Source organism: Physeter macrocephalus, unplaced genomic scaffold (genome assembly GCF_002837175.3).
Source record: "Physeter macrocephalus isolate SW-GA unplaced genomic scaffold, ASM283717v5 random_330, whole genome shotgun sequence".
NCBI classification, from domain to species: domain Eukaryota; kingdom Metazoa; phylum Chordata; class Mammalia; order Artiodactyla; family Physeteridae; genus Physeter; species Physeter macrocephalus.
This window is the reverse complement of record NW_021145595.1, coordinates 36,384-60,342: the sequence shown is the minus strand read 5'-3', so window position 1 is coordinate 60,342 and position 23,959 is coordinate 36,384. Positions and strand designations below refer to the sequence as shown.

At 57.5% G+C, this 23,959-nt stretch overlaps 1 protein-coding gene across 1 annotated transcript; it reads left to right on the top strand.

Moving 5' to 3' along the window:
- The first annotated feature begins 3,542 nt into the window (after positions 1-3,542).
- On the top strand, positions 3,543-23,707 carry ATP1A3 (ATPase Na+/K+ transporting subunit alpha 3). The gene is made up of 23 exons (XM_024132576.1): positions 3,543-3,554; positions 7,894-7,983; positions 8,079-8,138; positions 8,301-8,504; positions 9,947-10,060; positions 10,174-10,308; positions 10,766-10,883; positions 11,017-11,285; positions 12,562-12,760; positions 12,838-12,947; positions 13,030-13,164; positions 15,878-16,070; positions 16,346-16,521; positions 16,607-16,743; positions 17,395-17,545; positions 17,666-17,834; positions 20,281-20,435; positions 20,640-20,763; positions 21,542-21,687; positions 22,225-22,355; positions 22,887-22,988; positions 23,253-23,344; positions 23,662-23,707. The coding sequence occupies exons 1-23, from the start codon at positions 3,549-3,551 to the stop codon at positions 23,688-23,690; spliced, it is 3,045 nt and encodes a 1,014-aa protein (XP_023988344.1). The 5' UTR covers positions 3,543-3,548; the 3' UTR covers positions 23,691-23,707.
- The last annotated feature ends 252 nt before the right edge of the window (positions 23,708-23,959 follow it).

Here is a 23,959-nt window from a genome sequence, read left to right as displayed (position 1 = left end):
AGACATACCATGATGAGGTGGGAGAAGGGTGAGACAGAATGGAGAAGGGGACGAGGTGGAGACAGAGAAAACAGGGAAATTAATAAGAGACCTGGGGAGTTGGGGCTGAGAGATGCAGAGACTGAGGTGGAACAGAGACAGGTGAGACAAGAAGCAGTAGAAAACTAGATGAGGACGGTAGGGGGCCCAAGCAGTGAGGAACGCTAGACAGAGAGAGGGACCAAGCGAGGGAAAGGAGCGAGGCTGGGCCCCGCCCCTCGGGCAGGGGGCCCAGAGCTCGGGAGCTGTCCGTTCAGCACCGGCCTGCGAGGCCTGGCCGTTCTGGCGCGCAGCATTGCCCTGTCTCCCTTGCAGGACCTGCCTGCCTTCTCAGTGTTTGGGCAGGCCACACCCCGGGGGACCCCGCCTGGCACACAGCGCCCCAATTCTCCATCTGGCCTGTTCTGTGCCTCAGACCCTTGCCGTGTGTGTGCCCCTCAGAGACAGGTGTGGGATGAGCCTGTGTCTCAGGGTCTCTCTTGTTTCCACATCTCTCACAGACTGATCAATGTCTCTGCCCTTGGGCAGGACTGTCAAGGTGACTAGAATATGACTGCAGACATTTCTGGTCTGTCTCCCTCTCTGTTCCAATACCAAGCAGATCTCCTCTGGGGTCTTTCCCCATTTCTGAGTCTCCCCCATCCCCATTTCTGCTCTGTCTCCCCAGTCTTTATCTCTAAGTCTCCCCAGTGTGCCAAACGTGTCTACCTGGCTGTCTATGTCCCTGTGTCTCTCTGTCATCTTCACTACGTAATTCTGTTGATCTGCCTCTTACGTCTGTTTTCTCATTTCTGTCTTTACCCAACTCTCTGTCTTTCTTGGTGTTTCTGTTTTTCTGTTCCTATTTGCCTCTCTCTGGTTCTGAACTCTGTGTGTCCATTTCTTCTCTTAGCCTCTCCCTCCATCTCTCTTGCCGAGTTCTCTTGTCCCCATCCATCCCTGTGACCTTCGTAAATCTTCCCTCCCCCCCCCCAACTTCCGCAAAGCCTCGCGCTGGGAACACGGTGCACCGTCATCGGTCTCACCAGGCTGAGGAGTGCATGAGGGGGGGACATGAGCTTGTGTCTGGGATGTGGTGTGGGGGACCGGGGTCTCCCCCAGTCCAGCTGGAAAGCAGGAGGAGAGAAAGCCGAGAATCTCCTGGGATCCTGACATCCCCAGGCTTCTCGGTCACCCCAATCTCCCTCCCACGGTCCAAGCCCATCCCTGGAGGACAAGGTGGAGGGGGAAAAGATAATACGTTGACAGGTTCTCCCTCCTTCCCTCCCTCCCCCTGGAAGGGGGCAGAGTTGTAGGGGGGCAACTACCAGGGCTGGAAGATGTGGCTCCCCACCCTTCCCCAGTCTCCATGGAAACAGGCCAGGTCTGCAAGCCCAGCCTCCTTTGCTGCATATGCGGCCTCCCTGTTACCATGGCAACAAGGGACAGCGGGGAGGGCTGGGGATGGGTCAGAGTACAGGATTGGGCTGAGGCTCTGGGTGCTGGGGGAAGCCAAGGAACCCACCTCCCTGCCCCCTTTTACTCTCTGGCCCAGTTTCCCTGTCCATGCCCATCTTTCTGTGGCTTTGAATCTCTGACTCTTGTCTTTCTCAGTTTGTGTGTCTCACTCTGGCCTTCACCCTTTCACACATTTCGGTGACCAGGTGCTTAACCTTCCCCTCTCACCTGCTATACACCAGGCTTACTCAGTGCCCCTTGCCTGTCCCCCACATCTCCACTCCCATAGGTGGGGAGGATACCCACATTCTGAGAAAGCTACAGGGACAGGCTCTTGCCTGTTCTCTGCCCCTTCTGCCATATTCCCAGGGAGAGTCTGGGAGTGTTCCTCATAGAGCAGAGAGGTGCGGGTAGGAGGCTGTAACTCCTCAGGCTCCAGTAGGTGGCTGACGGGGTGTTGTGTGTATGCGACAGGCCTGGGGTGTGGGTGCTGGCTGTGCATCTGTGTGTGTATATACATACTGAGCTGGGATGTGCGTGGTGTGTGGGTGTGGGCATTGGGGGTGTGTTTGGAGCTACAACAGAGGTGTATGAGATGGCACTGCAATACATGATGTGTGTAGTGTGTGAGGTGTGTGGGATGGTGTTGTGTGATCTGTGTCGGTGAATTATTGTGCTGTGTGTGAGTCTGTGTGCACCTTTTGTCTGTCATTCACAATTAGCAACACTCTGGCAATTTTGCACTGTGGGCCTTTGCTTATGCCCGGATATATTGGGGAGGAGTGTGTGTGATGTTGCGTGACTATGAAACACTGTTCACAAAGCCTCAAGTGGTGTCTGGGGCAGTGTGAGGCCTGTGGGTGTGCTATGGTGCTGAGTGTAGATGTGTACTGTTTGTGGGTCCATGGAGTTTATGGTTATGGCTCTCTATGTGAGGTGGTTTAAGGCCAGCTCTGATGGCGTGTGTGATGTGCATATCTGTGAGGTTGTGTTTTGAGGGTGTGTGTTAATTTACATGGCATTTTGTGACTCTGATTCTATGGCATGATGGGGTGTGCAAGGTGTGTGTGCTATGTGTGTTTCATTTCTACATGTTTGTGAGTCCCTGGGGTTGTTTGATGGGGTAGTGTAGGGTGTGTGGGAGGGTATTAGCTGGTGTGTGATGGAATGTGATTGTGAAACTGGTGGTGAGTGGTGGGGTGGTGTCCGTGTGTGTCCACAGCATCTGTGCTGTCTGGGTGATGGTCATGGGTGAGTATGATGTTTGGTGGAATCCTCTGGCTGTGATGTGTCTCTCGTGTACCTGTGCAGTTGTGTCTCGTTGGATAACTGCCATACCATAGTGCGTGTGTGTTGGGGGGAGGTCACACAGTGAGGGGAGCCTCAGGGCTCCTACCCCCTCTGCAGCTTCCCTGCTCACTGTGGGGTCTTCCTTGCCCCTTGTGCCCCCTCCATCTCCCCCTCCTGAACAGCACCCCACAGTCTCCAGGGTTGCCCCCTGCCTCACCGCAGAAGAAGGTGCTCTGGCCCTCCTGCCTTATTGCGGTGATTTACGGGGCTTTCCCCCCACCCGGTGGTGTCCACCTTCCACAGCGCACGCCTCCCTCTGGCGGCACACAATGAGGGGGATTCCGGGGCTCTCCCACCCTCGGCGCCCCTTCCTCGGAGCCGACACCCCACACTGCGGGAGTTTCCAGGTCCCTCATTTCGGAGGTCTCCGGGTTCTCCGCCTCCCGCAGCGCTCCCCCTTCGCCGCCTCGCCGCCGCTTTGCGGAGGGTGGGGGGCGGGGAGGACAGCTGCAGTACCGGGGGCGGGGCCGCGGGCCGTCCATCAGAGCGGCGGCGCCCCTGATTGGCCAGCGCCGGCCCCCCGGCGGGCGCGGGCATATGAGGAGGCGGAGGCGGCAGCCGCCGCAGACTGTGTGCAGTGGCGCTGACCGCCGGACGGACTCGCGGATCGAGGCGCGGGCGCTGCAGAGGCCCCCAGCGCGAGCCCGCGCCTGAGCCCACCCTGAGGCCGCTGCCCCGGCCCCTGCCCCGCCCGCCTGCCCCTGTCCCCCGGAGCCGCCAAGATGGGGGTAGGTGCTCTGGCCGGCCGGGCGATGCGTGTGTGTGTGTGTGTGTGTGTGTGTGTGTGTGACATTGTGGGTCCTGTGAGATTGGGTGTCTGCGGGGGCCGGGGACTCTGGGATCCCTGCTCTCCGGTACCCGGGTTCAGGAACCTGTGAGCCGGCTGACCCAGCCCGTCCGTGTGGTTGTGTCTCTGGCCGAGTGTGTGCGCGGGGCCGCCTGGCTTGGCGGGGGTCTGTGGCGCATGTTGGTGTGTCCTTTGTGTGCGCGGCCCGCGGGGCACGGACCCGCCCTCAGCATCTCTGCCTGACCTCGTGCGGCTGCCTGCTCAGCCGTATGTGTGCGTGTGCATGTGTGCGTGTGTGTGCTCCTGGCTCTGTCAGGCCCTGCAGCACCGTCCGCCTGCGATTGTGTGGCCCGGGTTTGTATCTGAATGCCTGCAACCGTGTCTGGGTGTGTCTGAAAGCTGATGTTTGTGTCTGGGGGCGTTGAAGCCCGTCTGCTTCCCTGGCCAGGCGGGGACAGGTCCAGACTAGGGGATGAACACCAGATGACCTCTCTTTCTCCTTCCAGACCTGGATGGGGGTGCTCCGCAATGCGGAGTGGCCTGGGGCTGCAGTGTGTGTCTAACTCCTAATCTGGGGGAGCAGACACAGGGGCTGGGGGGAGCAGGAGAGTCATGGCGGGGAGGCTGAGAGCCTGGCTGAGGGCGTATGTATGCAAATGCGTACGTGTGTGTATGGGGGGAGGGGTTGTGCATGCCTGGCTATGCCCTTTCCTCCGTGTCCGTGTGTCCTTGTCTGCCTGTGAGTCTCTCCAGCAGATGCTGCCTCCTCCCCTGGCTGACCACCTGACCCCCGCTGCAGCCCTGGATTCCTCCCTGCGTGTCGGGCGGGGCCGTGGGGGGGTAGGAGGCGGGTGGGCTGGGCTGGGTGGGATAAAGAGAGAGAGAGGGTCGGGGTGGGCGAGGCTAATGGAGGGGGAGTGTGAAGGATGAGGAGAAAGATGGCGGATGAAGGCTGATGGGTCCAGGGATGGAGCTGGGGAATGGGGCTGCAGATCTGTGGCTTGGGGTGGGCTAGGGGAGAAGGAGAGAAGAACTGGGTGGGGAGGGGACTGGGAGAGAGAAGGGGGAGGTGGGAGTCAGTGATGGCTTCCAGGTAAGTGGAAATGGAGGGGAAGCCGAGGGCAGATTGGAGGAGAGAACTGGGGTTAAGTGCCTTAGAGAAAAAAGGAGCGGGAGGGTCTTAGGAAAAGACGTGAGAACAGGAGGAGAAGTGAGGCTCTTTAGACATGGGAGGCAGAGACATGGAAAGCAGAGAGAAATGGGCAGAGACTGAGAGAGATGCTCTGAAAGAGACAGAGGAAAAGAGATGTAGAGACAGAGAGACAGACACAGGCAGAGAGACATGGAAAGATGAAGAGAGACATGAGTGGGACATAGACAAGGAGAGACAAAGAGAGAAACTGAGGCTGAGATGAGGAGACCCAAGGACAGACATTTCCTATCCAGAGACAACCAGAGGCAGCCTGAATGATAGGAAGAGGGGACAGAGGGCAAAAGGGGAGGTCGAGGGAGAGACGCTGAGATGAGGCCTCAGACACCTTGAAATGGGGAGGGAGAGGCAGGCTGAGGGGCAGAGGCTGCGTGAGCTGGGCAGGTGTCAGGGGAGGCGGACAGCACGGAAAATGGCGAGGAGCCGCAGAGGCGGGCTGCAGCGAGGCAGGAGTGTCCCCCACCCTCAGAGGTGCTCCCGCCCTGCAGCGCGCCCATCTGGGCCTCCTGCCTTGACTGGGAAAGCCTTGGCTCCCCCTCTAACAGATGGAAGCCCGCCCCTAAGGGAGTCTGGTCATGGCAAGGGCAAGGAGGAGCCAAGGCTTGTCTGCCAGGGACTGGGGTATCCCAGCTCCTCCCCCCTCAGACCCAGGATCCAGGCCCCCGTCCCCTCCCCCCTCAGACTCAGGATCCAGGCCCCCAGCCCCTCCCCCCTCAGACCCAGGATCCAGACCCCCGGAGGATGTTGCTAGGAGCGTCCACCAAAGGTCGCGGGGGAGGGGCCGCTCCTTTCTTCTTGGATCCACCCCTGTGGACCCCAGACTCCCATGCCTAACACCGCCACCCCGGGAGGCTCAATTGGCACGGTCTGTCCCAGCCTCAGGGACCAGGAACCTAACCTCTCCATCCCTAACCTCCTGCCCCCTCAGACCCAGGAGTCCAGACCCCCGGCCCCTCCCCCCTCAGACCCAGGAGTCCAGGCCCCCAGACCCTCCTCCCTCAGACCCAGGTGTCCAGGAACCCACCCCTAGGCCTCATAGGGACCCAAGCATCAGCTCCCCAGCTTTCTCTGAGGTTTCAGGGGTGGGCAGCTGGTTTTCTTCCCAACTTCTCCTCCCCTGCCTTCCAGGCCTCCATCTCTTTCCTCTCATTTCTCTAACTTGTGCCCATGACCTTATATCTCCACTCTCTCCATCCTTGGGTCTACCCCTCTGTGGAGTCTGAGACCCCTCCTGAAGCTGGGGGTGGAGGAGTGTCCTCCCTGTCCCCCAAGCCTCCATGTTCCACGTCAGACGCAGCGCTGCTGCAGGGCTGGCCCAGGGCCAAGCCTCCCTCCCACCCCCTGAAACCCAGGCTCCCAGGCCTCCAGGCTGCAGTAGCCTCCCAGGCTCAGCCTCCCAGTCTGGGGGCAGACAGCAGGCAGCTCAACCCTCTACGAGGTCACGAGAGGATCAGCGCTGAGCTGCACTGAGCCTGGGATCCCAGCTTGGCCCGCTGGCCCTGGACCCGTAGGGGCTGTCAGCGCTCCTCTACCAGCACCCGGCCTCAGCCCACCCCTCCTGCCAACCTCCAAGGACACTGCCTTCCCCATCAGCCCAGGTCCCCAAACTGGAACTTCAGTCACTCCCCCTCATGCTACATCCAGCTCAAGCCAAGCCCGGGGGCTTTTGCCTCTTGCTCTTCTGCTCCCCAAATCCCAGCCAGCTCCTAGTCTGTCCTCCAGAGGCCTAACCATGCCAACCCCTTGTCCAAACCTATCCGTGGCTCTACCAGCCCCCAGAAAAGAGTCTAGGCCCACAGCTTGTCAGTCAAGGCCCTCAGGACAGGCTGCATGTCCAGCCAGGCCACCGTCCCTGTGCACAGTAGGCTGCCTACCAGGCATTGGTCCCAGCCGTGACTAATACCTGGAGTGCCCTTTCCTCCCCCTTCCTGCCAGGCCTGTGGGGTCTCCCAAGATTTGCTGGGTCCTCTGAGAGACAGAGACATCCATGGGGTTGGGGAGAGAGGCCCAGAAAAAGAGCCAGGCAGAAAAGACAGGGAGAGTGATATATGGGGAGACCTTCAAGTGGAAGGACAGAGATGCCGAGAGGAGAGGGAGAGATGCAGGGATAGAGAGGAAGATGGCAGAGCGAGATCGTGAGAGATAGACAAACAAGATGGTTGAAACAGTAGAAACAGTTACGGAGAGACACCATGCATTACAGGAAAGGATGTACCTCGAGAGATGAAATCAGAGAGAAGCAGAGATAAGGATGGAGAAAGATACAGACAGAAAATACGGGCACTTGGAGACAGTCTGAGATCCCTGCACACCAACTGGGAAAGAGATAGGAACCCAGAGAGAACCCAGAGAGACAGACTCAGCCAGACTCAGGGAGAGAGAGTTCAAGAGATAGAAACAGTTATTGTATGAGATGGAAAACATAAAGAGCCAGAGATCAGAGAGAGACCAAAATCAAAGAGAGAAACACACAGAGACTCAGAGACAGAGAGAGAGAGAGAGAGACGGACAATATGAAGTGATGAGGGAGAGAGAGATCAGAGAAACAGCCACAGAGAGACAGAGATACACACACATGAAGAGAAGGAGAGATAAAGAGGTACAAGGAGACAGAGACAAAACAGAATAAGACAGAGAGGCACAAACAGACACCTGGAGAGACAGATCAAGAGAGAGAGACATACATAGCGAGAGACAGACGGACCTAGCAAGAGACAGACTAAGTGCCCAGGGAGAGGGAGAAAAAGACACAAAGAGATAAAAAGACACATGGAGACTGAAGGGGAGAGACCTACAGAGAGAGAGAGAGGCACAGACAGACCCAGATGGAGACTCTCAGGGACAGAGACCCAGAGATACATGGAACCAGAGACGGAGAGGCCAATAGGAAGAGATGAGACTCAGGGGTTCTGAGAGATACCCAGAGCCGCAGGGCAGAGACAGACTGAGCCCCCAGAGCCAGCCCCTGCCCCGAGACGCAGCTGCACAGACGCAGGGCTGGTGTCCCCTTGTAACCCCTTCTCGCCCGCAGTCTGGTGGCTCTGACAGCTATCGTGTCGCCACCTCGCAGGACAAGAAAGATGACAAGGGCTCGCCCAAGAAGAGCAAGGGCACCAAAGAGCGCCGGGACCTGGACGACCTCAAAAAGGAGGTGGCTATGGTAAGTCCCACCCTCTGCACCCACCCAGAGCAGGCCCCACCCGCCCCTGCCCGGCCTCCTCGCTCACCCGAGCCCCCCAAACTCCTGTTCCTCAGACAGAGCACAAGATGTCAGTGGAAGAGGTCTGCCGGAAATACAACACCGACTGTGTGCAGGTGGGGCCGACTGTGTGCAGGTGGGGCCGGGCCAGAGGGAGAAGGGTCCGAGGGGGGAGGGGATGGGAAGCCGTGACCCTTGGGTGCCTGGGGGCACTCGGGAAGTGTTGGGGGTGCCAGGGTTGCTCCGGGAGGGTTCTGTGTGAGTCCTGTGTCCCCTAGGGTCTGACCCACAGCAAAGCCCAGGAGATCCTGGCCCGCGATGGGCCTAACGCGCTCACGCCGCCACCCACCACCCCAGAGTGGGTCAAGTTCTGCCGCCAGCTCTTTGGGGGCTTCTCAATCCTGCTGTGGATCGGGGCCATCCTCTGCTTCCTGGCCTACGGCATCCAGGCAGGCACCGAGGATGATCCTTCTGGCGACAACGTGAGTGCCCTCCACCCTGCCGTGCCCAAGGGCTCATGCATGTAGGGACACATATGCATACCCCACTTCTCCCTTTAGACTTTTCAAAGCCCAGCCTTCCACCTTTTCTCATCTAACTTTCACAATCACCCAGTGAGAGAACCAGAGAAGCTATGAGGAAAACTGGGACTCAGAAAGGCGAAGTATGGGACTTCCCTGGTGGTCCAGTGGTTAGGACTCCATGCTTCCACTGCAGTGGGCACGGGTTCGATCCCTGGCCAGGGAACTAAGATTCCACAAGCTTCATGGCTTAACCCCCCCCCAAAAAAAAGGGCCAAGTAACTTGCCCAAGGTCACACAGTAAGAAGTGTGAGTTGGGGGTCCATCCCAAAGCTGTGTGACCTCAGCGGCCTTGAGGATAGACACCAGCAGGTGGTCATGGCCTGAAAGATGCTCAAACGGTGAGTGGGCTCAGATAGAGATCCAGGCACAAGCACCTGCTGATTTGTCCCATCCTCTCAACACATGGGACACACACAGTTTCAACAGACACGATGCCCATAAACACAGACCCACATTCTGACTACGTGGAGATCCTCGCACATACACACGTGCACACACGCACATGTATACAACAGTGCAGAGAGTCAGTGCAGACAGTCTCGCTTGTACACAGATTCAAACACGGCCACCTAGTTCAGACACAGAGGCACAGACAGACACAGACATTTACTGATAGACAGACATAGGAAATCAAACACACACAGAGTTTCAGGCATAACCTGGTGACAGACAGAGAGATGTGAGAATCAAGTACAGACAGTATTCTCAGAAATTAAACCTAAACGGGCAAACAGACAGACTCAGAGTCTCAGACCTACGCAGACCAACAGGGAGAGACAGAGACAGAGATCCACATACAGAGACTCAAACACAAACAGTCCCGTACATTTAAAGCCAGGCACGCAGGCAGACAGACACATTGACTTTGACACAGACAGACACGTGGAAAGAGAATACCGTACACTCAGATTCTCTGACACAGGCAGAAAGACAGACAAACCCACCAAACAGAGAGATGGACAGACTCAGAGGCTCAAACACACCTATGTTCAGAAAGAGGAACTTGGGAATTCCCTGGCGGTCCAGTGGTTAGGACTCCATGCTTTCACTGCCGAGGGCCTGGGTTCGATCCCTGGTCAGGGAACGGCCAATAAATAAACAAATAAATAGAGAGATAAATAAATACATAAACAGCAAACATTTAAAAAAAAGGAAGAGAGGGGCTCAAACATGGACAGGCAGACAGAGACACAGACCCTCAAATGGATACAACCTGAGGTCAGACATACAAATACAGACCCCCAGTGACTCAAAGCTCTCTTCCCAGGTTCCACAAATGTCGGGATGGGGGTGGTGGAGAGTTGCCCCAGGGCGGGCTGTGACCCTGCATCTCCCTACAGCTGTACCTGGGCATCGTGCTGGCGGCCGTGGTCATTATCACCGGCTGCTTCTCCTACTACCAGGAAGCCAAGAGCTCCAAGATCATGGAATCCTTCAAGAACATGGTTCCCCAGGTGAGGGGTTCCCAGGAAGGGGCCCCATGGAGGTGAACAGGCGGGCAAGGCTATGCCGAGTGACCCCAGGTAGAGGGAGTCAGGGAGGTGACTCTTCTCCATTCCACCCCCAGCAAGCCCTGGTGATCCGGGAAGGTGAGAAGATGCAGGTAAATGCTGAGGAGGTGGTGGTCGGGGACCTGGTGGAGATCAAGGGCGGAGACCGAGTCCCAGCCGACCTGCGTATCATCTCAGCCCACGGCTGCAAGGTGGGCCAGGGGCCTGGGGCCCAGCTCTGCCCTTCCTGGCGTGGCCCAGGAGTCCAGGCCCCCAGCCCTTCCTCCCCCAGGACCCAGGAGCCCAGGCCCCAGCCCCCTCCTCCCTCAGACCGAGGAGTCCAGATCCCCGGACCCCTCCTCCCCGAGGACCCTGCAGTCCAGGCCCCCTCCTCCCTCAGATCCAGTACCTCTGACCTCCAGGTCCTCCTCCCTCAGACCTCCAGGTACCTTAGGCCTTGGCAAGAAGCCGTGTACCATCCCCAGCTTCAAGAGCCCAACCTCTGTCCTCCCAGACACAGGCACCCAGACTTCTAGCTGTGACTTCCAGGGACACAGCCTTCAGCCTCATTACCAAAACAAACGAACAAACAAAAATCTTGAAATCTCCTCTGGACAAATGCCCCTTGACCCCAGGCCCGGGCTTGACACCTGTCTCCCGTGTCCCCAGGTGGACAACTCTTCCCTGACCGGTGAATCAGAGCCCCAGACCCGCTCCCCCGACTGCACTCACGACAACCCCTTGGAGACTCGGAACATCACCTTCTTTTCCACCAACTGTGTGGAAGGTGAGGCAGGGGGGATGGGCGGCTCGGGCACCCAGGTGGGGCTGGGCTTGTCCAGATAGATGGACGTGCCTCAGGGGCTCGGGGTCCCTCTGAAGCTCGCTGAGTCTCAGCCCAGTCCCCTCTGACCCCACAGGCACAGCTCGGGGCGTGGTGGTGGCCACGGGTGACCGCACCGTCATGGGCCGCATCGCCACTCTGGCTTCCGGGCTGGAGGTGGGTAAGACGCCCATCGCCATTGAGATCGAGCACTTTATCCAGCTCATCACTGGCGTGGCTGTCTTCCTGGGCGTCTCCTTCTTCATCCTCTCCCTCATTCTCGGATACACCTGGCTCGAGGCTGTCATCTTCCTCATCGGCATCATCGTGGCCAATGTCCCAGAGGGCCTGCTGGCCACTGTCACTGTAAGGCCCGGACCCTCGGGTCTGAGGGAGGAGGGGGCTGGGGCCCGACGGCAACAATCTTGATTGCACTTGGACATCAAGGGCCAAGCCTGCCAGATGTTGAATGAGGAGGGTCCTGGGGCTCAGAGGGCCTCATTGACAAAACAAACCAACAGGGAATCCCCGGGCGGTCCAGTGGTTAGGACGCCGCGCTTTCACTGCTGAGGGCCCCCGGGTTCGATACCTGGTGGAGAATTAAGATCCCACAAGCGGAGAGGCATGGCCCAAAAAAAAAAAAAAAAAAAACCAACAAAGAATCTTGAGAAACACTGCCAGTCAGAAAGGGCTAACAGCCCTATCATTTTTGAAGTTAACTTACAAAATTAAGAAGCACAACCTCATGGTAAAAAGTCTAAAGAATATGTTAAAATAGTTACAAAAGAAAATAACAGTCCCGACCCACTGCCCCGCCGGCAGCCCCCCTCCAGAAGCAGGCTCTCTGCCCTGTTCTCTGCAGCGGTGGGCGTATTGCCACGTGTGTAGTAATTGTTTTCAGGGTACACAGAAGGGACCATCCTAGGAATAGTGTTCTGCTCCTTGATGCTTTTACTTAATAGATCGTGCAAAGTTTTCCATATTAGCATATTCAAAGCTACTCTAAGTCAAAGGCCTTTTATTGACCTACACTATACAAACAAGAGTTGCACATATGAAGGTACTGCCTGATGAGCTGGAGGCAACTGAACACACCCCAGGTCAGCTGCACCCAGATCTAGTTCCCCAGAAGCCCCTTCAAGACCTGTTCAGCCCCTCCCCTCCAACTCCAGGGTTACCCCTAGGATAGACTGGCTTCAAACAGTGTAGCTTTTGTACTTCACATTAGGGGAATCATTCAGCAGGAACTCTTGTTTCTGGCTCATTTTTCGCTAAACACTATGTTTTTGAATTTCACCCATGCAGTTGTAGGCAGTGGTTGCTTGTTCTTTTTCACCGCTGTATAGTATTCCCATCTTTTATCCCCCAATTTATTTGTCCCTACTGCTGTTAGTGGACATGTGGGTTGTTTGCAGTTTGGGACTATTATGTGGCTGTTATGAACATTCTAGTATATTTCTTTGGGGTGCATCTGAGCCCATTTTTGTGGGTCTATACCTTGGGTGGAGTGGCTGGGCGACACCCCATTCTTTGCCCAGGATTCTCTCTGGGCTGGGCAGTTGGGTTGTTGGCAGTTGTGCTGCTGGCCCAACTGCACCGCCTGACTCTACCTGTAACTCCCCTGCCCTTGCACACACCCCAGGTGTGTCTGACCCTGACCGCCAAGCGCATGGCTCGGAAGAACTGCCTTGTGAAAAACCTAGAGGCTGTAGAGACCCTGGGCTCCACATCCACCATCTGCTCGGACAAGACAGGGACCCTCACCCAGAACCGCATGACGGTCGCCCACATGTGGTTCGACAACCAGATCCACGAGGCCGACACCACTGAGGACCAGTCAGGTGAGGGTGGGGCCCAGGCAGGACCGAGGGGGCCTGGCTCCCGGACACCCCCCAGCCCCGACTCGTACCTTTTTCAGGGACTTCATTTGACAAGAGCTCGCACACCTGGGTGGCCCTGTCTCACATTGCTGGACTCTGCAACCGTGCCGTCTTCAAGGGGGGTCAGGACAACATCCCTGTGCTCAAGGTGGGTCTGGCCTCCCGCTCGCCCCGGCTTGGCCCCTGCCCACCCCGCGCTGCTCTGCCCTGACAGCGCTCTCTCCCCACAGAGGGATGTGGCCGGGGACGCCTCCGAGTCTGCCCTGCTCAAGTGCATCGAGTTGTCCTCCGGCTCCGTGAAGCTGATGCGGGAACGTAATAAGAAAGTGGCGGAGATCCCCTTCAACTCCACCAACAAATACCAGGTACCCTAGGCTCTCCAGGAGAGTCGGCCTGGATCTCACTTTCTCTACGACGCCCGAAAAGCAGTCGGCTCTGCCCCGCTGCCCTCCTGCTTTGGGCAAGTTATTAACTTTCCCAGAGCCTTGGTTTCCCCATCGGTAAAATAAGCCCAAGAGTATCCACCCAGCGGGGAGAGGAACACAGACCCGGGAGGGAGAGCAATGTCTCTGTTGGAGTGGGCGGCAGGGGAGTAAAGAACTTCGTGCAGCAGAGCGGGAACCAGCCAGAGATCTCATTCATCCACTCAACAAGTATTGTTTTGAGCAGCAACTACGTGTCAGAGGCACTTGTGTTAGGTGCTGGGGATACAGATGGCAGTGAAGTCCCTCCTCTCACGGAACTTATGCTCTAGTGCCAGGAGACAGACAATGACAAAGGCATGAGGACATTAGGAAATTTGGAATATGTCAGCCAGTCACCATGCTGAGGGAGGGGGCCCTGCAGGTGTCCGGGGGCAGCGGGCACAGCGTGTGCAAAGGTCTTGACGAAGGAGTGTGTTGATGTACTGAATAGCCAGGGAATGTCGAGCCAGGAAACGTGGTGGGAGGGGAGGGCAGTGGGTGCTGGGTCACGTCCCGTAGGGCCTTGTGGACACGACTTGGGTGTGACCCTCAGGGAGACATGAGCCACCGAGCAGAGGCAGATGGGACCTGACTCACTTTTTTTTTTTTTTTTTTTGCGGTACGCGGGCCTCTCACCGTTGCGGCCTCTCCCGTCGCGGAGCACAGGCTCCGGGCACGCAGCGCGAACCCGTGTCCCCCGCATCGGCAGGCGGACTCTCAACCACTGCGCCACCAGGGAAGCCCTGACTCACATTTTTAAAAGCTGCTTTATTGAGAGATACAGTTCACACACCATAGCTCACCCACTTAATGTGCATAATTCAATAGTTTTAGTATATTCACCGATACGTGCTATCATCTGTCCAGTCAGGTTTTAAAAAAAATATTTATTTATTTATTCATTTATTTTGGCTGCGCCGGGTCTTAGCTGCGGCACGCGGATTTCTTAGTTGCGGCACGCAAACTCTTAGTTGTGGCACGTATGTGGGATCTAGTTTCCTGACCAGGGATCGAACCCGGGCCCCCTGCATTGGGAGCTCAGAGTCTTACCCACTGCACCACCAGGGAAGTCCCTACCCAGTCAGTTTTAGAGCATTTCCATCACCTCAAAAAGCAACCTCACACTCCTCAGCTTTATCCACCTACCTCCCCCCGTCTCCCCGAGCCCTAAGCAACCACTAATCTACGTTCTGTCTCTATTCACTTGCCTAGTCTGGACACTTCATATAAACAGAATCATACAATATGTGTTTTTTGATGTCTGGCTTCTTTCACTTAGCATAATGTTTTCAAGGTTCCTCCATGTTGTAGTATATATCAGTGCTTCATTCCTTTTTACGGCTGAATAATTTTGCATTGTATGGATAGACCACATTTTGTTTATCCATTCATCTGTCAATGGACATTTGGGTTATTTGCACCCTTTGGCTACTATGAATGACGCTGCTATGAACATTCACCTCCAAGTTTTTGTGTGGACATCGTTTGCATGGCTCTTGGGTATATATCTGGGAATTGCTGGCTTATGTGGTAACTGTTTAACCTTTTGGGGGACTGCCAGAGACTGTTTTCCAAAGTGGCTGCACCATTTTTCACTGACTCATTTTTTTAAAAAAAATTTATTTATTTGGCTGTGCCGGGTCTTAACTGCGGCACACGGGATCTTCGTTGCCTCGTGAGGGATCTTTAGTTGCGGCATGCGAACTCTTAGTTGCACTGCTACAACCAATGTATTCTTCTTCTTCTTTTTTAAAAAATTTATTTATTTATTTGGCTGCACCTGGTCTTAGTTGCGGCACGCAGGATCTTTGTTGCAGCACGGGGGAATATTTAGTTGCGGCATGCGAACTCTTAGTTGCAGCATGTGGGATCTAGTTCCCTGATCCGGGATCGAACCCAGGCCCCCTGCATTGGGAGCGCGGAGTCTTAGCCGCCGGGCCACCAGTGAAGTCCCGTGACTCTCATATTTTAAAGGCTCCTTCTGGCTGCCATGAGGAGGAAATATTATGGGGAGGGGAGGGCAGAAACAGGGACTCAGTGTGGAGGCTGCTGTGATATTTCATGAGAGATAGTGGTGGCTGGATGGGAGGGCAGGGGAGGTGAGAAGAGGTCAGAATCCGGGTACTTCAGAGGTGAGCTGACCAGATTCGGTGATGGGTCAGATGCGGGATGAGAGGTTGTCGGGCAAGGCAGAGAGAGAAGCACGTATCCTAAGGACCCCTGAGATTTCTGTGAGAGAGACACAGAGGGGAAGAAATATCTGCAAGATGGAGAGACGGAAACGGGCAGGGATGAGCAGAGGTCTCTGTGAGAGAGCCCGAGAAACAGATGAAGATATCTCGGGTAGAGAGATTTGGGCAGTGCCCTCTGGGGGAGCCTGGCGGTGGTCCTGGCACCCGTGGCTCTGGCCGGTGCGGCAGGGGGTCCTGTTCCCCAGCTGGGCGCAGGGCAGCCTCCGGGTCCCGCCCTGTGAGGCTCCGGCGCGGGTCTGTCCTGGCACCCGTGGCTCTGGCCGGGGCGACCGGGGGGGTCCTCTTCCCTAGCTGGGCACAGGGCAGCCTCCGGGTCCCGCCCTGTGAGGCTCAGGCGCGGCCACCTTCTGCTCTGTCCACAGCTCTCCATCCACGAGACCGAGGACCCCAATGACAACCGGTACCTGCTGGTGATGAAGGGCGCCCCCGAACGCATCCTGGACCGGTGCTCCACCATCCTGCTGCAGGGCAAGGAGCAGCCGCTGGACGAGGAGATGAAGGAGGCTTTCCAGAACGCCTACCTCGAGCTCGGGGGCCTGGGCGAGCGCGTGCTTGGTGTGCACCAAGGGTGGAGCCAAGTTGGGGCGGGGCTGGGCCAGCTCTGGGGGCCCCTTGAGGGTAAGGAGGGATGGGAGGCTGCCCAGAGCCTGGTTCAGAACAGGGCCTCCCAGAATGCACCATGAATGAATGAGACACGAAGGCGTCTTTCAGGAATGGGTGTTGACTGACCGTCTGGCCAACTAGGGAGCCTGAGTGCTGGGACCGGGAGCTGTGGGCAGGAGGCAGGGAGGGCCGAGGCTGGAGCCCCTGTGCCCCTCTCCGTGCACCAGGCTTCTGCCATTACTACCTGCCCGAGGAGCAGTTCCCTAAGGGCTTTGCCTTCGACTGTGACGATGTGAACTTCACCACCGACAACCTCTGCTTCGTGGGCCTCATGTCCATGATCGACCCTCCACGGGCAGCCGTCCCCGACGCGGTGGGCAAGTGCCGCAGCGCGGGCATCAAGGTGTGGCCCGGGGCAGCAGGGGAGGCAGGGCTGGGGCCCCAGCGGCCAGCGGTGAGGCTGGACCGTTTGCATGTGATGCCCGCAGGTCATCATGGTCACCGGCGATCACCCCATCACGGCAAAGGCCATTGCCAAGGGTGTGGGCATCATCTCCGAGGGCAACGAGACGGTGGAGGACATCGCCGCCCGGCTCAACATTCCCGTCAGCCAGGTCAACCCCCGGTGAGCCCCGCCCTGCCCAGCTCCGGTCCCTCTGGGGCTGCGGGTCCCCTTCCTCCTGGGCCTCCTCCATTGACTCAGCACCTGGGTCCTGTTCCTCTTCCATCGTGAGGATGGGCAGCCTGGTGTTACAGCTGCACGGGGTTAGCAAGGGGTAGGTTCGCACCCCAGCTTTGCCACACATGAGCTGTGTGACCTTGGGCAAGTCACTTAGCCCCTCTGTGCCTCAGTTTCCTCCTCTCTAAAATGGGCTGCTAGTAATTCACATCTGAGAGGATTCTGTGAGACCCCTTACTTCTGTGTCCCTCATTCTCTCTTCCCATCTCTCTTTTATGTCTTTGTCTCTGTCTCCCTCTGTCTCTCATCTCTGTTCTGACTTCCTTAGCTTTCCCACCCTTGTGTCTCTCTGCGTCTGTCTCTATTTCCTAGCTGCCTGCATATCTCTGTTCCTCTAAGTCCAGTGTCCCAAGGTTCTTCCTGAGGTCTGCCCTCCATCCCTCCTACTGCAGCCCCCTCCTCCCCTGTTGCCTTCAGCTCTGACCCCCAGAGCCCTTGTCCCTCTCTCAGAGCCTGGTCCTCTGTCTCTCCTGTCTGTGAGTCTGTCCAACAGGTGTCACTGCCCCACATGTCCTGAACACTCTCTGCTCTTCCCAGGGATGCCAAGGCCTGTGTGATCCATGGCACCGACCTCAAGGACTTCACCTCTGAGCAAATCGACGAGATCCTGCAGAACCACACTGAGATCGTCTTCGCCCGCACTTCTCCCCAGCAGAAGCTCATCATTGTGGAGGGCTGTCAGAGACAGGTGGGCTCGGGCTGGGGTCCCTCGGACGAGGGGGCCGGGAGTCTGGACTCCGGGGTCCTTGATGCGAAGAGGGTTTGGGGCCAGGCCTCTGGGCGTCATCCTCACCCTCTCTCCCTCCAGGGGGCCATCGTGGCTGTGACAGGGGATGGCGTGAACGACTCCCCCGCCCTGAAGAAGGCTGACATCGGGGTGGCCATGGGCATTGCCGGCTCTGACGTCTCCAAACAGGCAGCAGACATGATTCTGCTGGATGACAACTTTGCCTCCATTGTTACGGGTGTGGAGGAGGGTGAGTGAGTTGGCCCAGGTGGCCCTGGAGACTGGGGTCCCTGCATGAAGCCGGAGAAGGGGGAGGGGAACAGGCCAGGGCTTCAGCAGATGCACGGAGACCACAGAATCCCACGAGGCCCCCTGCAGAGCCTGAGCTTGTCCTTTTCAGTTTTCTTCCCCTGCGGAGTTGGGGGCTCCCTGGGGGCAGGACTCAGCCAACGCACTTCTGGGTCCCAGTGTCGCCCAGCACAGGCCCAGTCCGGTGGGCAAGGCACATTCAGAAGCGTTAAAAAACAATACTCATAGGGATTTCCCTGGCGGTCCAGTGGTTAAGACTTCGCCTTCCAATGCAGGGGGTGCGGGTTCGATCCCTGGTCGGGGGGCTGGGATCCCACCTGCCTCAGGGCCAAAAAAACAAAACAGAAAACAGAAGCAATACTGTAACAAATTCAATAAAGACTTTAAAAATGGTCCGCATCAAAAAAGTCTTGAAAAAAATACCCATAAGTACAACCTCAGGGAAGCAGAGGGTCCTGAGGGAGCCCTGAAGAGGGCCCTCACCCAGCCTGGAGTCAGGGGCCAAGGAAGCCTCCCCAGGTGGACAGGGATCACCTGTGCCAAGTCTCTAGGGCCGTGTGGGAATTTTCACGTAGAAAAGTGCCGGCGAAGGGAGTTGCAGACAGAGGCAAGGCCTCAAGGTCTCAGGCGGGGCCGCCGGGCATCACCTCCTGACGGGCCTGGATGTGGCCACAGATGGGGCTTGTTCACATTCAGTTTTATTCTGATTATCAAAGTAATTTATGATAATTATAGAAAATGTAGAAAAGCATTAAGAAGCTTATGGAATCACCCATAATCTTACCACCCAGAAATAATCACTGTTCATGCTGTGCTTCATTTTCTTCCAGTCTCTCTATCCTATTTGAAATGTCCCCAGTGTAAAAAATAACTCATGATAAGAGAGAATTCAAACCGTAAAAGCTGAGCCTACAGTGTCAGGTTCAATGCCCTTATCCCTTGTCTCCTATGGCCCAGAGGACGCATGGTTAACCCTTTCTCATCCCCAAGACATCCTCCATGCACCTGCAGAGCACACACTCACGGAGGCGTTCACGCCGCCCAGACATTTATTGGGCTCCTTACCTTGTGTATGGTGCCAGGGGCTGGAGATACAGCTGTGAGCAGAGCAGACATGGGTCCTTGCCCTCAAGGAGCTGGGAGAGACAGCCTTCTGCAAGTTAAAAAACAAATTGTAACATAACAAACATAATCACATATTGTGACAAGTGCTAAGGATAAAACCAGCAGGGTGCTATGATAGATGGGGTCCTACCTATTTATTTATTTTTTGGCCACGCCGCGCAGTTTGCGGGATCTGAGTTCCCTGACCAGGGATGGAACCCGCACCCCCTGCAGTGGAAGTGTGGAGTCTTAACCACTGGACCGCCAGGGAAGTCCTCTGTGCCTTCTTAATGACACACCTTGTTGCTCATCAGCACACGGGGGAAGGTGGAGGGAGGGGCTGGCTGGGTTCATCTTTAGTTTCTTTTTACTTTACACACACTGTACTGACTGAATCTTTATTGGGATATGGCATTCACACAAAGGCAGCTCCGTGACTTTTTATGCACGCACGCACCCACACAACCACCGGACCCCCATCAAGATAGAGAACATTTCCAGCCTCCCATTAGGGTTCTTTCAGGTCCCCTCCAGTCTATATCCCCCCTCCCAGAAATAACCACTATCCTGACTTTCAGCACCATGGATTCGTTTCCAACCTCTTGCAAATGGAGTCATGTGATATGAATGCTTCTGTGTCTGGCTTTTTTTTCACTCAACATAACATCAGTGAGATTCATCCATGGAGCTGGGGGTGTCAGTAGCTCGTTCCTTTTTCTCGCCGGGTGGTATTCCTTTGTATGGACGGACCACAGTTTACTTATCCACTCACCTACTGATGGCCAGCGGGTCAGTTCGGGTTTTGGGCTATTATAACTAATGCCATGGTGAACATTCTTGTACTTGCTTTTTGGTGGACATAAACGCTCATTTCTCTTGCGTATAAACCTAAGGTGAGGATTGCTGGGTCAATAAGGCGGGGATGTTTAACTTTTAACAGAAACTGCTGGGAATTCCCTGGTGGTCCAGTGGTTAGGACTCCACGCTTTCGCTGCCAAGGGCGCTGGTTTGATCCCCGGTTGGGGAACTAAGATCCCGCTAGCCACGCTGTGCGGCCAAAAAAAGAAAAAAAAAAAAAAAAGAAAGGAAACTACCAAGCAGTCTTCCGAAGTGGTTGTATTTTGAGAATGTTTGAACAGGGGCAACACGGTTGGGCATCTGTCTGGAAAGGCAGGCGGTGGGGGGATGGATTGGAAAGGATGCGAGGACTGGGCAGGGAAGGGGTAGAGGGACTAGGGTGCCCTGGTGTGGGTGCCGAGGTGTGAGCCTGCCCCTGCCCACAGGCCGCCTGATCTTCGACAACCTGAAGAAGTCCATCGCCTACACCCTGACCAGCAACATCCCCGAGATCACGCCCTTCCTGCTGTTCATCATGGCCAACATTCCACTGCCTCTGGGCACCATCACGATCCTCTGCATCGACCTGGGCACTGACATGGTGAGGCCCCGGCCACCCCCAGGCTCCGGGAGGGGAGGGTCCCCCCCCCCCGTCCCCGACTCACCGGCCTCTCCTGCCCAGGTCCCTGCCATCTCGCTGGCGTACGAGGCTGCCGACTGACATGGTGAGGCCCCGGCCACCCCCAGGCTCCGGGAGGGGAGGGTCCCCCCCCCCGTCCCCGACTCACCGGCCTCTCCTGCCCAGGTCCCTGCCATCTCGCTGGCGTACGAGGCTGCCGAGAGTGACATCATGAAGAGACAGCCCCGGAACCCACGCACTGACAAGCTGGTCAATGAGAGACTCATCAGCATGGCCTACGGACAGATCGGTGAGGACCTGGGGACCCTGCCTCGCTTATGGCTGGATGGCCAGTGCCTGGCCCACCGTGGGTGCTCAGAAACCTTGTGCTGAATGAGTGGAGTGAAGAGTAGGACCTGGTGCTGGAGGTTTGGAAGGAGTGACTTACAGATGGGTGGCGGTCACCAAGGTGGGGCTGGCACAGGTGGAGGAAAGGCCCGGGGCTGCAGCCGGGGAGCACATGGGATACTGAGTGGCAGATCAGGGCTGGCCCCCGGATGGCCACTCCACTGCTCCACCCGCCACCATGATGGGAAGGACCAGTCAGCCTGTGAGCTCTCTGAGGGCAGGAGTGAGCCCCACGCCCCCCTGCCTTCCCCTCCATCTTTGCTGGAGGTGAGGTGTGCAGTCTTACACGTGCTGAGCGCCCTGTTGCTGGGAGTGTCCCAGGAAGCAGAGGCTTGGTGGCAGTGGTCAGAGGCCTAGGGAGGTCATTCCTGCCTAGGGGGTCCTCAGGGGTTTCCTGACGTCCAGGTGGCCTGGCTCAGGTGGGAGGGAGCCTCCAGGTTCTCCCCTCAGGAGAGCCCCGTCTCCAAGGTTCCTGCTCCAGGGGGGCCAATCTCAGGGGCTCACCACCAGGTGGCACCCTCAGATGGCCCTCTGGGAGCTCAGCCCCGGATGATGTCAGGCAAGAGGACCGGGTAGCTCGCCATCCTCGCGGTGTGGGTCTCGAGGGGCCTCAGAGGTGCCCTGGGCTGGCTGCCTGCCCCACCTGAGCCTCTCCTCATCTCCCTTCTCTCCTCCTCCAGGAATGATCCAGGCTCTTGGTGGCTTCTTCTCCTACTTTGTGATCCTGGCAGAAAATGGCTTCTTGCCTGGCAACCTGGTGGGCATCCGGCTGAACTGGGACGACCGCACCGTCAACGACCTGGAGGACAGTTACGGGCAGCAGTGGGTGCGTAGGGCTGGGCCCCACAGCATGGCCTGGGACCCCCCCAGGCGGGCTCCCTGCCCACAGCATCCCGGGCTGGGGCGAGCCGTCCCAGCCAGGCAGGGGCGGCGTCCTGTGATGGTCCCTGTGTCCCAGGGGCGGCATCAAGATCCTTGCCGGACACGAGGGGCCTCCCGGTGCTCTTGCCCCAGCCCATCGCGGTCCTGGCCACCGGCCGTGCTCCCTGCCCCACCAGGCGAGACGCCTTTGCTGCCCTCTTCCCCATCTCTGTGCCTTCAAAGCCCAGCTGGAGTCCCCTCAGGAGGCCCCCAGGATCTCTGGTCCACAGCCGAGGTCACCATTACCCTCTCTCATTCCTTGTACATTTCCTGACTCTTCCCGCGGGGCCCTGAGCTACAGAGGGAAGACACGCCCCTTAGGGGATCCCATCTGGACAGAGTCCCCGCTTTGCCCTGGGGCCCCACGCAGGGGCGCAGACAAGGAGCACGTGGGCCCGGCCACACTGACCGCCGACCGGCACCCACGTCATCACCCTTGCAGACCTACGAGCAGAGGAAAGTGGTGGAGTTCACGTGCCACACGGCCTTCTTCGTGAGCATTGTGGTCGTGCAGTGGGCCGACCTGATCATCTGCAAGACCAGGAGGAACTCCGTCTTCCAGCAGGGCATGAAGTGAGGGCCGCGGGCTCCGGGCCTGCTCCCTGTCCCGCCCCGTGTCTGTCTGTCTGTCTGTTTCCGTTTTGCCTCTGAGTTGATTTTCTCTCCAGTGGGCACATCTATCTTGGATTCTCTGTCTCTGTCTCTGTCTCTCTCTCTCCATATCTGTGTGCACACCGCTGGGGTGTCCCTGGTCCCTCTCCAGATCTGCTTTATCTTTTCCTTTGGCCGCACGGCATGTGGGATCTTAGTTCCCCCACCAGAGATGGAACCCTGCAGTGGAAGCGCGGAGTCCTAACCACTAGACCGCCAGGGAATTCCCTGCTGTATCTTTTCATACCCCTGCCTGTGTGTCACTGTCTCTGTCATTATACTTCAGTGTCACCATCTCCCTCGACCCGTGTGTGCCTCTCTGCCTCTTTCGGTCTCCATCTCTGTGTGTGTCCGTGTCCGTCTCTGTGCGTCTGCCCTTGGCAGAGCCTCTGTCCCGGTGGGATGGGGGTGCCTGCTCGAGTTCTCTGGGTCCAGCCCTGCCTGTGCCTCCAGGAACAAGATCCTGATCTTCGGGTTGTTTGAGGAGACAGCCCTGGCTGCCTTCCTGTCCTACTGCCCCGGCATGGACGTGGCCCTTCGCATGTACCCTCTCAAGTGAGTGCCCCCTCCCCTGCCATGTACCACCTGCTCCAGGATCCTCCCGGGAGCCTTCCCCGCGGGACGCCCTCAGAGGGGGGCGCTGTGCAGACCCCAGCCCACAGCCATGGCCCCGGGCACCCCTCACCTTGGGCTCGAAGGACCAGGGGAGCATCCTCCCAGTGCGGCCCCACCTGTCCTCTGGGACCCTGCCTCTGTGTGTCCCCCCCCGCCCCGGTCTCCGCCCCACACTGACGCCCTCCTGCTCTTCCGTCTCCGCAGGCCCAGCTGGTGGTTCTGTGCCTTCCCCTACAGTTTTCTCATCTTCGTCTATGACGAAATCCGCAAACTCATCCTGCGCAGGAACCCCGGGGGTGAGGGGCTAACTGGGTACAGGGGGGAGGCTGGGGGGGACAGGACGGGGCAGCTGGAAGGGGAGGCGAGAGAGCGCTGTGTGACTGATACTAACCTCACTCTCTGTTTCCCCCCAACCCCTCCCTCCTGCGTCATCTCTCCACCCTCTTTGCAACTCTTCCCTCTTCCTGGCTCTCTGGGCCTCCTCCTTTCTGTGTCTTTCCCTGTGTCTCCGGCCCTTTTGGTTTCTTTCTGTGCCGCTGTCTGTCTCTGCTTGTGCTTCTCTCCGCGCCCGTCTCCCTCTCGTCCCTGTTTCTTTCCTCTTTTGTCTCTCCAGGTTGGGTGGAGAAGGAAACCTACTACTGACCTCAACCCCACCACATCGCCCGTCTCTTCCCTGCCCCCCAAGCCCAGGACAGCCCACTCCGGTCCCCCTCTTTTTGTATTCTGGGGGGAGGGGCCCTCTCTCCCCTTGGCCCCGCCCCCTCAAGTTATCTCCCGCCTCCCTCCCCCTCTTACCCCTCTGGCTGGCTTCTCTCCCCGCCCCCGCCCCGCCCCGCCCCCTGCCTCTCTCCTCTCTCTCTTTTGTGTGTGTCTGTTCCTCTCCCTCTCCTCATCCCTGCCACCCAGCCCCC

Excerpts from the sequence above, each read along its gene's own strand:
- ATP1A3 (XM_024132576.1), top strand. Across the intron at positions 7,984-8,078 it reads TCAAAAAGGAGGTGGCTATG|ACAGAGCACAAGATGTCAGT; the intron begins GTAAGTCCCACC and ends CCTGTTCCTCAG. Across the intron at positions 17,835-20,280 it reads TGTTACGGGTGTGGAGGAGG|GCCGCCTGATCTTCGACAAC; the intron begins GTGAGTGAGTTG and ends CCCTGCCCACAG.